The sequence below is a fragment of the Pan troglodytes genome, chromosome 1, assembly GCF_028858775.2.
Source record: "Pan troglodytes isolate AG18354 chromosome 1, NHGRI_mPanTro3-v2.0_pri, whole genome shotgun sequence".
NCBI classification, from domain to species: domain Eukaryota; kingdom Metazoa; phylum Chordata; class Mammalia; order Primates; family Hominidae; genus Pan; species Pan troglodytes.
In genome coordinates, this window is record NC_072398.2 from 155,770,430 (window position 1) to 155,783,895 (window position 13,466).

The 13,466-nt window shown below is 35.7% G+C and overlaps 1 protein-coding gene across 16 annotated transcripts in view; it reads left to right on the top strand.

Annotated features, from left to right (window-relative positions):
* SLC44A5 (solute carrier family 44 member 5) overlaps positions 1–13,466 on the top strand; it is a 514,237-nt gene that overhangs the window by 473,561 nt on the left and 27,210 nt on the right. For all 16 annotated transcript variants that reach the window (XR_008548013.2, XM_054684405.2, XM_054684403.2 and 13 more), the window contains 4 exons: positions 804–864; positions 4,222–4,345; positions 5,772–5,855; positions 8,725–8,837. Coding sequence is in view for 15 of the 16 variants with exons in the window: in XM_054684405.2 (XP_054540380.1) it covers positions 804–864; positions 4,222–4,345; positions 5,772–5,855; positions 8,725–8,837 (382 nt within the window). In the remaining variant the exon portion in view is untranslated. The remainder of the gene's footprint in view (positions 1–803; positions 865–4,221; positions 4,346–5,771; positions 5,856–8,724; positions 8,838–13,466) is intronic.

Sequence of the window (13,466 nt, forward strand, 5' to 3'; positions counted from 1 at the left end):
GAACAATTTAACTTTTTTTTTCAATCTCAAGTGTAACGTGAGAATTTGTTACTGAACAAGCTCCCAAATCTTCTAGGAAATGATTAGATACAATTTCATTGAAACACAAATGTATGTGTACTGGGTGTGCATGCACACCATTTATAGCACATCATTTTGTAGATTTGGGGTGTCATGAAAGACTGTTATGTCTGGTTAATTAGCTTCTACTATTCCCCGACACTAATAAATTCTCTACTTGGATAGACTTTTACTCTAGAACTAGGAGTTAATGTCATTTGCAGTCACCATTTCGTTAATGTGGTGATGAAGCCCCATAGCAACTTAGTAACAAGTAGAATTTTATTTCCAAGCCCAGTTTGATAACAACTCATTTAAAAAACCCCAACCCTTACCTAGGTTTGAGATACGTAAGAGAATTCTAAATCATCACAATGTTAAATAATATGAATGGTTTCTAAATTAGAGAAGATGTTGTTTTTCCAGAAAAAAAAAAAAAAAACCATAAAGAAATCAGAGACTCAGGATATGGCTAAGACAAAGACACACACCTCCAAAGGTGTTCCTTGTTTTCAGATGATCTGGTTTTATTATTGTTGGTCCAATTGAATCACAGTTAGGACAGTTAAGAATGTCAAGCAAGATTGTGTGTGTGATAATCTTACAATTAATATTGTCAGTAGAAGTAATTTGGAATAAGGAGATTATTACGGAGTTAAATTTTTTAAAGGACATATTTAGATTGAGTATAAAGTAATCATCACATGGCCTTTGAAATGTTAACGTTCTTCCTTCTATTTTAGTCTCTCACACAACTTTTACTGGATGATGATTGTCCAACAGCGATTTTTCCAAGCAAACCTTGTAAGTGGCAATTATTTTACCTTAGAAACATAGAATCTACCAAAATGCTACTTAATTAAGTTCCCGTATTTCACAATTGATGAGACTGAGGCCAAGAATGGTCCTCTGACTGCCTAAAGTCCCAGAGTTGATTAGCAGGAAAGTCAAAAGTAGAGCTCATCTCTTGGCTCCAGCCAGGTACATTTTCACTGGAACTCTGAATTTTTGAATTTTCCTTCGTAAACATACAAGAAAAAGATTGAATGTTGAAAGCTCAGTCAGATTGATCATTTGGTACTTTGGAAGCATGCATAAACACACACACAGATATGCTCATATACACCCATTCCTGATTTTAGCTGAAAAGTTTGTTCAGAAATTGCCTGAGGAGTAGGGGGAGGACATATACTTGTCTTTATCACCTGAAATATTTATATATATTTGGAGTTAGTCAATATTTTATTTCTTTAAAATTATGAACTGTATACTCTGGACAAAATGAGGCCAGGCATAGGGGCTCATGCCTGTAATCCCAGCATTTTGGGAGGCCAAGGTGGGAGGATTGCTTGAGTTTGAGACCAACCTCAGCAACATAGTGAAACCCTGTCTCTACAAAAATTTAAAAAAGAAATTAGTGAGACATGGCAATGTGCACTTGTAGTCCCAGCTACTTGGGAGGTCAAGAAGGGAGGATCACTTGAGCCCAGGAGTTGAAGCCTGTAGTTAGCTATGATTGTACCACTGTACACAACCTTGGCAACAGAGTGAAACGCTGTCTCTAAAAAAAAAAAAAGAAAAAGAAGAAAATGAAATAATCACTGAGTTTTCTTTCTTATGGATATAATCCTAATTACAAAAAAAGCTTTACATTAAAATGTCCATCACATTTAAAGTGTCAAAAAGAAAAAAGAAAGAAATACTCTACTATCCAAGACCAAGAGAATATTTAAATTATAATGTATTCAGTAAATGAAATATTTTAGAATTATTAAATATAACTATTAGAATAACATGCATGTATATGTTATAATGTTAAATAAAATTCAAACTGTTACCATCCTTATAATGATAAACATGTATAAATTAAAACAAACAAATAAATAACAACAAGAAAACCTCTTCAAAGAAAAAGATTGGAACGAAATATACCAAAACATTAAGTAGTCATTTTGGGAGTGGCAAAACTGTGGGAAATTTCACTCTTCTTTCTTTTTTCTATTTATTCACTTTCTTACAATGTATATATTTCTCTTAAAATGGAGGAAAGGCATTAGTCATTAGTTTGAGTAGATAGTCAAATACCCACTGAAGTAGCTACCACCAAATATGTCTTACATACTTCCATCACTCTTCCCTGGGTCATAAAAGACCTTGAAGCAAAGATGTAGGTCCCACAGCAACAGCACTTACCAGGAAGCTCTCAGCAACAAATGTCCATAGCCAAAATCAATGTTATAAATTTTTATGCAAAAGGATAAATATAAATCATTAGTAACAAAAGATATAATAAGTATAAAGGTATAAGACATAGTCTCTGCCCTTACAAGTACAGTTTGGCTAAGTACACAGGATAAAGTATACATTGAGGGTACAAAAATGAATAAGGCGTAGTCCCTCACAGTCTAGTGAGAAAGACATTATATGTTGTAATCAACTTGTGTTCCTCCTAATATAAGATTAAATAGCACTCAATGGAATAGTATGCAGATAATAAAATTTGTTCATTAAAGAGCTCATAAAAGGAAATAAGTAAGGTTAAATCAAGTAAACAAGGGAAAACACTGCATGTCTTGTGTGATTTTGACTCTCAAAAAATATTTATTGTAGAAGAAAGACTGGAAATTCCCCAAAATGTTAATATAGTACACTGTAGGTGGAAGGACTAATTTTTTAAATATTTTATCCACTTTCCAAATATGTAATGAACACATTTAGTAATGAAAGCTAACAGATTGCATGAGATTATCCAGAAAAAAAATATATGAAATAAGGTCAAGGGACCCTCTAGATAGGAACACTTGTATTTAAGAAGTAGAAAGGGAAAGAGTGCACAGAAATATGGGAGGACAGGAGAGAAACTGACCATGGAAGCCAAGAAAAGAGAGTTTCAATATGCCAAGGAGTATCTACCATGTCAAAGGCTCGAAAAAGTTAACTCATTCATCAGCAAATATTGACTGATTTCTACAGTGTGCCAAGCCTTGTGCTAGGTAATGGGTTTAAGCAGGATGAAGACTAAAACATATCTGGAGGTTTTGACAATTCAGAGGTCATTGGGATCACTGGGAGGATAATTTCCATGAAGTGGTGGGGCCAAAACTCTGATTAAACTGAGGGTGTAGAAGCAGCTGGTAAAGGCTACTGTGTCAAATTTGCCACAGAAAGGAAGGGAAGAGCAGTAGAAAGGTGGGGCAGGTAAAGGAATCAGCCCGTCCTAAGTGCAGCAGAAGCTAGAGGTGAGCAGACAAGAAAATTCCTTTTAAGCCAGGAAAGTCGGGAAAGCCTTTAAAGAGACCTATTTTTTCTTTCCCCAGCTCAACTGCTTTAATATTTTCAGGTTTAAACTACATATGAACCTGTGCAAATCAGTGATGCTTCTTATAAGAAAAAAAATATGAAAATGATCCATTTCTGATTTTCCTTATTTCTTCCTTTAAAATTGTGGTTTTAAAATATTTTTAGAAATAAATGTGTAAAGAGGCAAAGACTCCAATCAAAATAAGAACATAGAAGATTGAACAGTGATTTTACTTTTCTTAGAAATCATACTAGTCTACAAAGTGTAGGCCTCTTTTGATAGTTTCAGAATTTCCATTTTCAGCTCCACTAAAAAACTGTTGTAAATGAAAAAGCTGGGAGACAAATTGTTAAGAATTCACAGACAAAAATTTAATTGTTTTAGTAGCCTAAAATTTGAGCTGGTTCTTATTTGCCAAGGTATTATTCACTGATCCCCAATTTTCAAAATTTTACTCAAGTAGTTCCTAGTATGTATTTTTAATAGTAAAACTAAACTCATCCAGCTGTACAAGTTAATGTGGCCTTTCTACTAAGATGTGCTTACCATGAATGATATGTATCATTGTTACTCTTTTAAAACCTATGATGTGCATTTTATTTATGATGACTTGATGAATATACCAGGTGTAAAATAATCAAGTTTAGAATGTAGTTTCAGAGTGTGATCATATTTGCCTTCTAGTCTTAGGACCATTAGAAAATCATATCATCAAGTAACAGGCAACGAGCTATCTATATTGAGCAATTTGCATGCCTAGCAAGAATTTGATTATATATAACAGAAAGCTTAAGAAAGGGAGGACATCATGAAAGAAGAAATAGAAAAGTGATTACAATAATTTTAATTTATTTTTACAGTTCTCCAGAGATGTTTCCCTGACTTCTCTACCAAAAATGGCACTTTAACAATAGGAAGTAAGATGGTGTTTCAAGATGGAAATGGAGGGACAAGAAGTGTTGTAGAACTCGGGATTGCTGCAAAGTATGTGTGTTTACATTCTAATTTTCAGTTTGATGCATTTTGTCATTGCACTCGAGACTAAAGCGCCTATTGGGTTAAGGGTTATAGGAAAATAATCACATATATATATATGAAATATACATGTTACTGTCAATTGAAGAGCTTGATACATATTCATTAAGAAGAGCATGTAAGGGAGAACCCAGAATCATTTAGAAAGAATAATGATGCTTTTTTCTGTTGCCCAGGCTGCAGAGCAGTGGGGCCATATCTCAGCTCACTGCAAACTCCACCTTCCGGGTTCAAGCAATTTTCCTTCCCCAGCCTCCTGACTAGCTGGGATTTAAAAAAAAAAAAAAGAAAAGAAAAGAAAGAAAGAATAATGATGCTTTTCAAAATGGTTAAATCTTTCATTATCAACAGGTATAGAAGTGTGACATAAAGAAATGTATTGGTGGCATATCAAATTTCTATGTACTAAGTATAATGCAGTAAATTCCCCACGTCCCTTGGCTCTACACACATGGTGCTCCATGTTACTGGAAAATATATTTCCCTGTGTGCACGCGTACACACATGTGCACAAACATAAATGTATACAGCATATCGCTGCATTGCTCAGTTGTTGAATTATAGATAAAAAAGATATTCTAAAAATTTATTTATCTTAAAAGACTTTAGGAGTATAATTAGTACAGTGTAGTTCCTGCAGATTTAGAATACAACAGCAGCTTGCACGATTTTCAGAAATATAAATCTGTGTAAAAGAAGTCTCAAAATAATGATACAAATATGATTTCATTGATATAAAAGTCAAAAACAAGCAGAGTTAAATTTATTTCCCTGTGATGCATATATAATTAGTAAAATGAAAAAGAAAACTTAGGAATTATCACAAAAGTCAGAATAGTGGTTACTTTGAGGGAGGGAGAGGTGTTGCAACTGGGGCACATGAAGAAGGGGTTGACAATGTTGTAGTTACATAAATGTGTTCACTTTGATAATTCCTCAAATTGGACAGTGATGATTGTGAAATTTCTAGTATGTGTTCCATCATGCCTTACTGTCAGGATTAGGAAGAGGAATTAAAGATCATGTCCATTCTTGACTATGGGTTTTGCAAATTAAAAGCTAATCTTATCATTTAAATTCATTTCTTACAGTGAGGTTTCTGCAATATTGAGGGAATGTTGCATACAGTGGAAAAGGATTTGTTCACCGTTCTTGAAAACCGTGTTCTCTCTGTGTGCAGCTATAACTACCTTTGCAGGTTTACTGAAGTGACATTTTATGTATTATCGTGGCTAGGAAAAGAGTCACTACTGATAGATGGTTTCTGAAAACATGCTTTCAACAGCACCTTGAAGAATCCCTTTTATCATAAAAAGAACATTTCTGTTTAGTGGTCATCAAAAAATAATTGATTTTTTCCCTTCTTTCAATGCAGTGGTATCAATAAACTTCTTGATGCAAAGTCACTTGGATTGAAAGTGTTTGAAGACTATGCAAGAACTTGGTATTGGATTCTCATGTAAGTGAAAACACATAGATGTTTCTTCTCCAGCCCCATTCTGATTTTATCTTTGTAGAACTCTATCTTCAAATTTTATATTTTTATTCATGAATAAAAGAAATGTACTGGTGGCATAACAAATTTCACTCAGATGTCAGTTCCTGCCATTTTCTTTTTCAGGTGAGGTGAGACAGGGAAAAGATATTTGGAAATATGCCCACTGTTGGCAGAATGTAAATTTTAATTTTATTCACTAAAGTACTAATAAAAGTACTTATGAATATATACTTCAAGTCACATGGAGCAATATCTGCCGGACTTCTGTATCTGTAATACTCATGTGCTTCTCATCACATGCTACTGTGGAGGCAGGATTGTTTCTCAGATTCTTTTTTCTAATTTGTCCCTCCCTTGACTTCAAAAGGATCGTTCCTATTTTTCAACACATCCCTTCCACGTAATGATTGGTATTCATCATAACCAGAAGTCATTGTAGTTATGAAAGCTACATAGCTACGTATGCGATACATAAATATATATGTATAGATAACAAGGAGGAGGAGATGTAACATTTTTAGGCATAAGAGTTGCATTCCTAGAAAGTTAAGGAAATGTAGTCACTGGACTGGAATGGGTAAATGTGTTTCCCATTTAAGACTGTCATTACTGTCTGGCTCTTTTGTCACCCTCCAGTGCTTAAAAGCTCCCATGGTTCCCTAATGGTCAAAGACTAAAATTAAAACTTTTTCAGTTACTTCTAAGGCCCTTTAAAACCTAGCCCAATTTAGTTTCTCAGATTCATCTCCACCCATGTTTCTTGGTTAACACTATATTCTAAACATATCAAATAATGTGCCCATCCCTAGACTATCAAATCCTGTAAATTTGCACATTCTGTTTCCTTTCCTGGTACTGAGTCCTGGGCAACTGCACCTCCTTTTTAAAAATCAACTTTAGTATCATTTATAACCTTTATTATCTTCCCCAGATGTAATTACTTACTTCTTCCTATGTGTTTCTCATACCCATCATGTGTGTACATGTGTGTGTTTACACACCTATAAATACACACACATACTTATCTTCCATATAGCACCTACCATTCTGTGTTTTATTTACCTGGCCCTTTCCCTCTGATAAAGTATGAACTTTTTACAATAGTAACTATGTCTAACTCATCTTTGTTTTCCTAACTTCTATATGGGTCCTTGAATGTAGCAGCACAAAAAAAATGTGGTTCAGGGAACAGTACGAAAAACACTAGTGGAGCAAGATAGATGCATGTAACTATATGATGCATAATAAAGTCTAAGTTGTATGTGGTGTTTAGAGCTGTAAAATTAGATCACTTTATGAGATTTTACTCATTTTGATGCTTTGTCCTAAACAATTACAGTAATTACTATTAGTATGTTAGGATTTCTCTCCAGCAGAGATTGTAGTCTATTCTTGACAGTATTTAAATTGATTCTCCTATTGTCAGACCCAAATGTCACTAGATAATTTCCATGCTTCTTCTTCATTTGGCTTTTTCACACCTACCTGAACAAGTGTACATTATGATAGATTATCCTGCCTACCTCACCCCCAAAACACACAATGAAACCCTCTCCACCCAGGCACCACTCATAAGAGTAAAACATGAACATCTCCCTTTATTTTCAATTCTTCTGCTCTTGTTTATTTTATAAATATAAATCTAAAGTATTGATATGCTTGAAACAGCTGTATTTTTTGTTTTTTTTCCTCTGACATTTCTGAATACTTCCCTTGGGCTAGGCCATGGAATAATCTTTCAACCATATTGAATATTTAAGCATTAAAGTGTCCGTGATTTTAAGAGGGAATGACTTCTCAAGTTAAAAGCACAGGCTTTGCAAGACCATGGTACTTCAATACTGTGTTGTCATCTATCCAGTGACAGTAATTATTGAGATTTTTTATAATAAAAAGATAACACTTGAGACAATAACTTAATAAATGTACCACACTCTGTCTGTTGCTATGTTTGGAAACTTACAGATAGCACCAGACATATCAGTTCTTAATAGAACAGTCAGCCAACTTTCCGATCTTAATGAGTTCTCTTTGAGGAAATTACATCAGAAGACTCCAATGTGACCTTAACCTGGATATATGGGAGGAAAAGAAGCTTCTCTAGTAGTTCAGTCAAGCTCTAAGAAGAAATTAAAGCTGACAGAAAATAGTCATGCTGTTAATTGCTTGATAAAGTCACATGTCCCTGGAGACACAGAAGCCTTATCATGATTCCAAATAATGGCCCACAGATCACTGGGGAGCTGGAATAGAAGTCTGGATGACGTAAGGCATCACAAACTCCTAGAGATAATTAGACCATAGTGATAATGACTACAGCATTATGGGCTCCAGGGATGGCCAGTTATTTTTCTTATCTTTCTGCCCCAAAATGATTCTCTTACTTCTAGATAGCCATATTATAGAAGATTTCCACCAGTCACTAAGTAAATGGAACAGAACAAATTCATCATGAATACATTTCACAATTTATGACCTAGTAGATAGGTAGGAAGGGAAAAAATAAGACATGGCAACTGTCTCCGATAGATCAAAATTGTAGGTTGGAGAAATTGTATTTTTCCTTGAACAATGACTGATGCTAGACTTCAGTTTACCCAGATACACGAAGATGAGTTCTGTATAAAGTCCCTGATGATCCTATTCTTTCATATGAAAGTCTTAATGGAAATCATTGTTTATACTTTTTAACATTATTAATGTTTCTATAGCCAGGTAAAATAAAAGAATTTAAGAATAATTTTGAATAGAAAAAAAGTTTTGTCTTGATGTTTGTAATATGTTGTGTTTAGCACAATTGACCACTGTGTTTGTTGTGGGTTTTTTCTAGTGGCCTGACGATCGCCATGGTCCTTAGTTGGATATTTTTGATACTTCTGAGGTTCATAGCTGGATGCCTCTTCTGGGTCTTCATGATTGGTGTGATTGGAATTATAGGTTATGGTAGGTATCACTCCTCTTCAAATTGTCAAATATCAGAATAATCCTTTTATTTTCAATCGCTGTTATCAGTTACCAGAAAGCATTTGTTTTCAGTGGATCTAATTATTCTTTACCCTCAAAAAAGCTTTAAACTTAGAAAAATATTTCATTTTGCATATATTGTCTCTGTAACTTTTTCTTCCTGTATCTTTGGGGAAAAAATGCTGTCAGAACATTTTACTCTTTTCCCTACCAGCCTTTGGTCTCCTGCCTCATGGATACTAAGAAGGAGGTAAAAAGAAATCCTTTTAGATTAATGAAAAACATTTCAGACAACTTCTTTTATTTCTTTAACGTTTCTATCCGATCAAAGGCCAGGTCCGAAAAGTTACAGAAGTGTGATCTATTTTTCTCTTTCAACTTAGTACGTTTAATCCAGGTGCTGTCACACCGTTTAATAATTGGTACTCCACAATGAAGCATTGCCCTCTAGAGGCAAGTATTCCGAATTACACTTTTGTATGGAGAATTACAGTACTGTCTGTGGGAGCTAAATAATGTGCGGGAGCTAAATAATGAGTACACGTGGACGTGGAGTGTGGAGTAATAGACAATGGGAACGTGGAAGGGTTGACGACTGGAAGGGGGTGGATAATGAAAAATTATTTAATGGATACAATGCATGTCATTCAGGCGATGGATACACTAAGAGCCACTATGCAATATATACATATAACACAATTATATGCGTACCCCATAAATTTATACAAATACAATTTTTAAAATCAAGGTTGAAATCTAATCACAAACTTGATCCCCCCAAAACAATACATATCAGGTATAATGTGAGCTCTACATATGAATTAAAGTGTCTTATGTGGAACAGTATATACCACCTGTGGCAGCTTCCTTTCAGTCTTCTAAAAAAGGTATGAGCCAATATATTATATGAATGTTTGAGATGTTTCTATTTAAAAGAATGATTTCCCCTACGGCACCATTTGGACTGACAACAGTTTTATGGTAGTAGACATCAAAAATAACAATCTCTTATTTCTGTCATTCAATGAAGAAGAGCTTTGCACATATAAGAATGCAGTTGAATCTGCAGGTTGTATAGTTAGCCTGTGTTCTAATCCAGCTCCATAACATACAACTGGGTAACTTTGGAAGTTTGTTGGTGGTTAAAAGACCCGGTATTCTCATCTATAACATCAGCATAATAATGGTATCTTCATCTCAGAGGATCTTAAGGATTAAATGAGACAATGAATATAAAGCTCTTAGAGCAGTACCTGGAACACAGCTGACAATCAGTATGCATTGGGTTATTGTTATTACCCTCCTCATTATCTCCAATGAGTTTTTAGAAAATCATTTGGTCTTCTCAGGTGTTCCCTATCTGCTCCTGCTGTACGGCTCCTCTTGCATCCCACCTGGGCTTCTTGTTGAGCACAGCCAGGTAACAAATAAGAGGTGGATCAGTCTGGTCCAGGAACACAAGAACTTCCATTCTCTAATCAGAAACTGCAAAAAAAAAAAGTTGTTTAAACGTCTTGTTTTTGTGTTCCTGCTTGGAGCTTAAAATAATCTCTGCCCTTTGCCACTGGAGAGTCTGGGCTTGTGATTCAATCACTCTTGCATTGTCATCAGGAAGGAAAGGGCAGTAAAGTCTGCTATTGGCTTAACTGATGTCTTAAGTAGCAAGAAAAATCTGAGATTGGCTGTAGTGCCGTTTTGACAATGGCAAAAAGGAGAAAGATGGTCAACATATAAAAAATGCAGGTAAAACAACTAATTTTCGCTCCCTATTGACTCCCTAGATAGTATTAACCCGAAAATTAATGGTGTAGGAAGTAAGCTTGACGGTATTTATTGAGGGAGGAAAGGTCCAGTTAGGTTGAGGAGTGTCAGAAAATAAGACTACATGTAACTGACCTCTGCTACTATCCTGGACAATTGACTTTCTACATATCATGAGAAACCAATTTTTTTCTACTGAAATTTCCTACTGACAGCAGCCCATTTACTAGAGCAAATAACAATGTGGATGTGTCATACTGAGCAGAGAAAAAGCCAGACTGCTTGTGGGCAAGTGTTTATGAACAGCAATGGAACAATTCTCATTGGCCAGAACAGGTTAAGAGGTATACAGGAGAAGACATATAACACTTTGGTTATGAGCATCTATTTAAGGTATGAAAAAGGCACGATCCCAGATTCATCACATATTAACTGTATGATCCTCTGCAAGCATACAGTTTTCTTTAATTCATAGGTTTCTCAATCATATAACAGGAATCTGTGACTACTAAACAAAATAATGCTTATAAAGTACTTAGATTTTGCTAGCATATAGTAAATGTTCAATAAATAATGTCTATTTTTGTTGTTGCTGATATTATTGTTATTCAGGAATATTATTGAGGAAAGAGGACTTGAAGTCCAGAGATCATAATTTTTAAAAATCTAGGACAAGAGAGAGAAAGCAAAGAAAGAGAAATTGGAAAATATTGTCTAGACTTTCACATTCACTAGTAGGAGGAAAGTAAACTGTCTGAAGGGCCTTCTTGCTATGAAATCGTGACATTAAAAAGAGTATTGCACTGTATTATTTTATATAATACATTGTTTTGATAAACTTTAGGAAATAAAGGAAATCTCCTCCAAATGGAAAAAATAACTCATGAGCTAAAATCAAAGCGGGGAACCAAGCAGGAAGCACTGGGTAACCCATAGCAGTGCTGGGATCGGGAGACTTAGACCTGAGTTGGCAGCAGAACAGGGGATCATACCTGAAACTCCTGGAGTAAGTCTGGCATCCTAGAAATGTCTAAAGTGACCCCAGTTTGTTAGTACCCTTTGACTGCCAAAATAAACAAATGTAAATCTCCTCTAGATGAAAGTTTCCTCAATTAACGTCACCAGGTTTTCACAGATTCAGATCAATAAAGTCTGAGACTACCTGACCTGCAAGAAAACAGTTCTGTGTGAAAATCAGTGGATACTATAAACATGAGATTGAGGTCTCCAAGAATTCAAATATGGGAATTAATAGATATAGAACATGTAGCTGGCTGCAGTGGCTCACTCCTATCATCCTAGCACTGTGGGAGGCCGAGGCGGCCAATCACTTGAGGTGAGGAGTGGGAGGCCAACCTGGCTAACATGGTGAAACCCTGTCTCTACTAAAAATACAAAAATTAGCTGGGCATGATGGTGCACACCTGTAGTCCCAGCTACTTGGGAGACTGAGGTGGGAGAATTGCTTGAACCTGGGAGGAGGAGGTTGCAGTGAACCGAGATCATGCCACTGCACTCCAGCCTGGGCAACAGAATAAGACTCTGTCTCAAAAGACAAAAACAAATCAAGAAAGAAAGATATAGAACATGAAATAACCATGCATGAAAGGTTTAAAGAATTAACGATAGAATCACAGCCGGGTACAGTGGCTCACACCTGTAATCCCAGCACTTTGGGAAGCTAAGGCAGGTGGATCACAAGGTCAAGAGATTGAGACCATCCTGGCCAACATGGTGAAACCCCGTCTCTACTAAAAAAAAATACAAAAATTAGCTGGGCATGGTAGCACACACCTGAGTCCCAGCTACTCGGGAGGCCGAGGCACGAGAATCGCTTGAACTCAGGAGGTGGAGGTTGCAGTGAGCTGAGATTGTGCCACTGCACTGCAGCCTGGGTGACAGAGAGAGACTCTGTCTCAAAAAAAAAAAAAAAAAAGTGAATTCATTCATTCATGGACATGGAGTATCATTTATTAAAGGCTTGGGCAACAAAAATAAAAATCAACAAAAATGTCCAGGCATACATGAAGATGAGCCATATAGAACTTTTCAAAATAAAAATGTTAGATTAAAAACTAATTGATAAGCTAAACAGCAAAATAGAGAATTAATGAACTGAAATATGAATCTGAAGTAATTACCAAAAATATAGCAGAATGTAACAAAGGGACAAAAATATGATTGTGTGGTTCAAAGAAATAGAAAATAGGTTGAGAAAGGCCTAACATATATCAACCATATTTGAAAGCTCTTGGCTGAGAATTTTCCAGAACCAATGAAACCATGGATCCATAGATATAGGAAGCCCTCATTATACTAAGGAGAGTAAAGGAAGAGAAATCCACATCTAGTCATACATTATTCTGTTTATTCAACAAATATCAATTGAACAGCTGCTGTGTACAGACACTATTTTAGACTCTTGATGTACAACAGTAAAGGAACAGACTAAGGTTCTTACTCTCATGATGCTCACAGTCTAAGTAATATATATCTTAGAAGGTGGTTATTGCTATGGAAAAAAGAAAAGGTAGAGCAGGTAAGGGGAGATTGAGAGTGCCATGGTAGGGCAAGGAGTGAAAATGGCAGTATTAGTAGGAGGGCTCTTTTGGGGAAAATATCTAAGAAAACACTTGGAAGCAATGGAGTTAGACAGTCAAGGTGAAGGAAAAGTTCCAGACAGTGGGTACAGCTAGAGCAAAGGCCTTATAACATAAGAGTGTGTTGAAGAAATGGCTGGGAGCTTGGTGTGGATGGGTGTACTGAGTAAAGGAAAAAATAGTAGGAGATGAGGTCATAGAATTTATGAAGGGAGCAGAGCCTTACAGATTATTATAAAACCTAGGC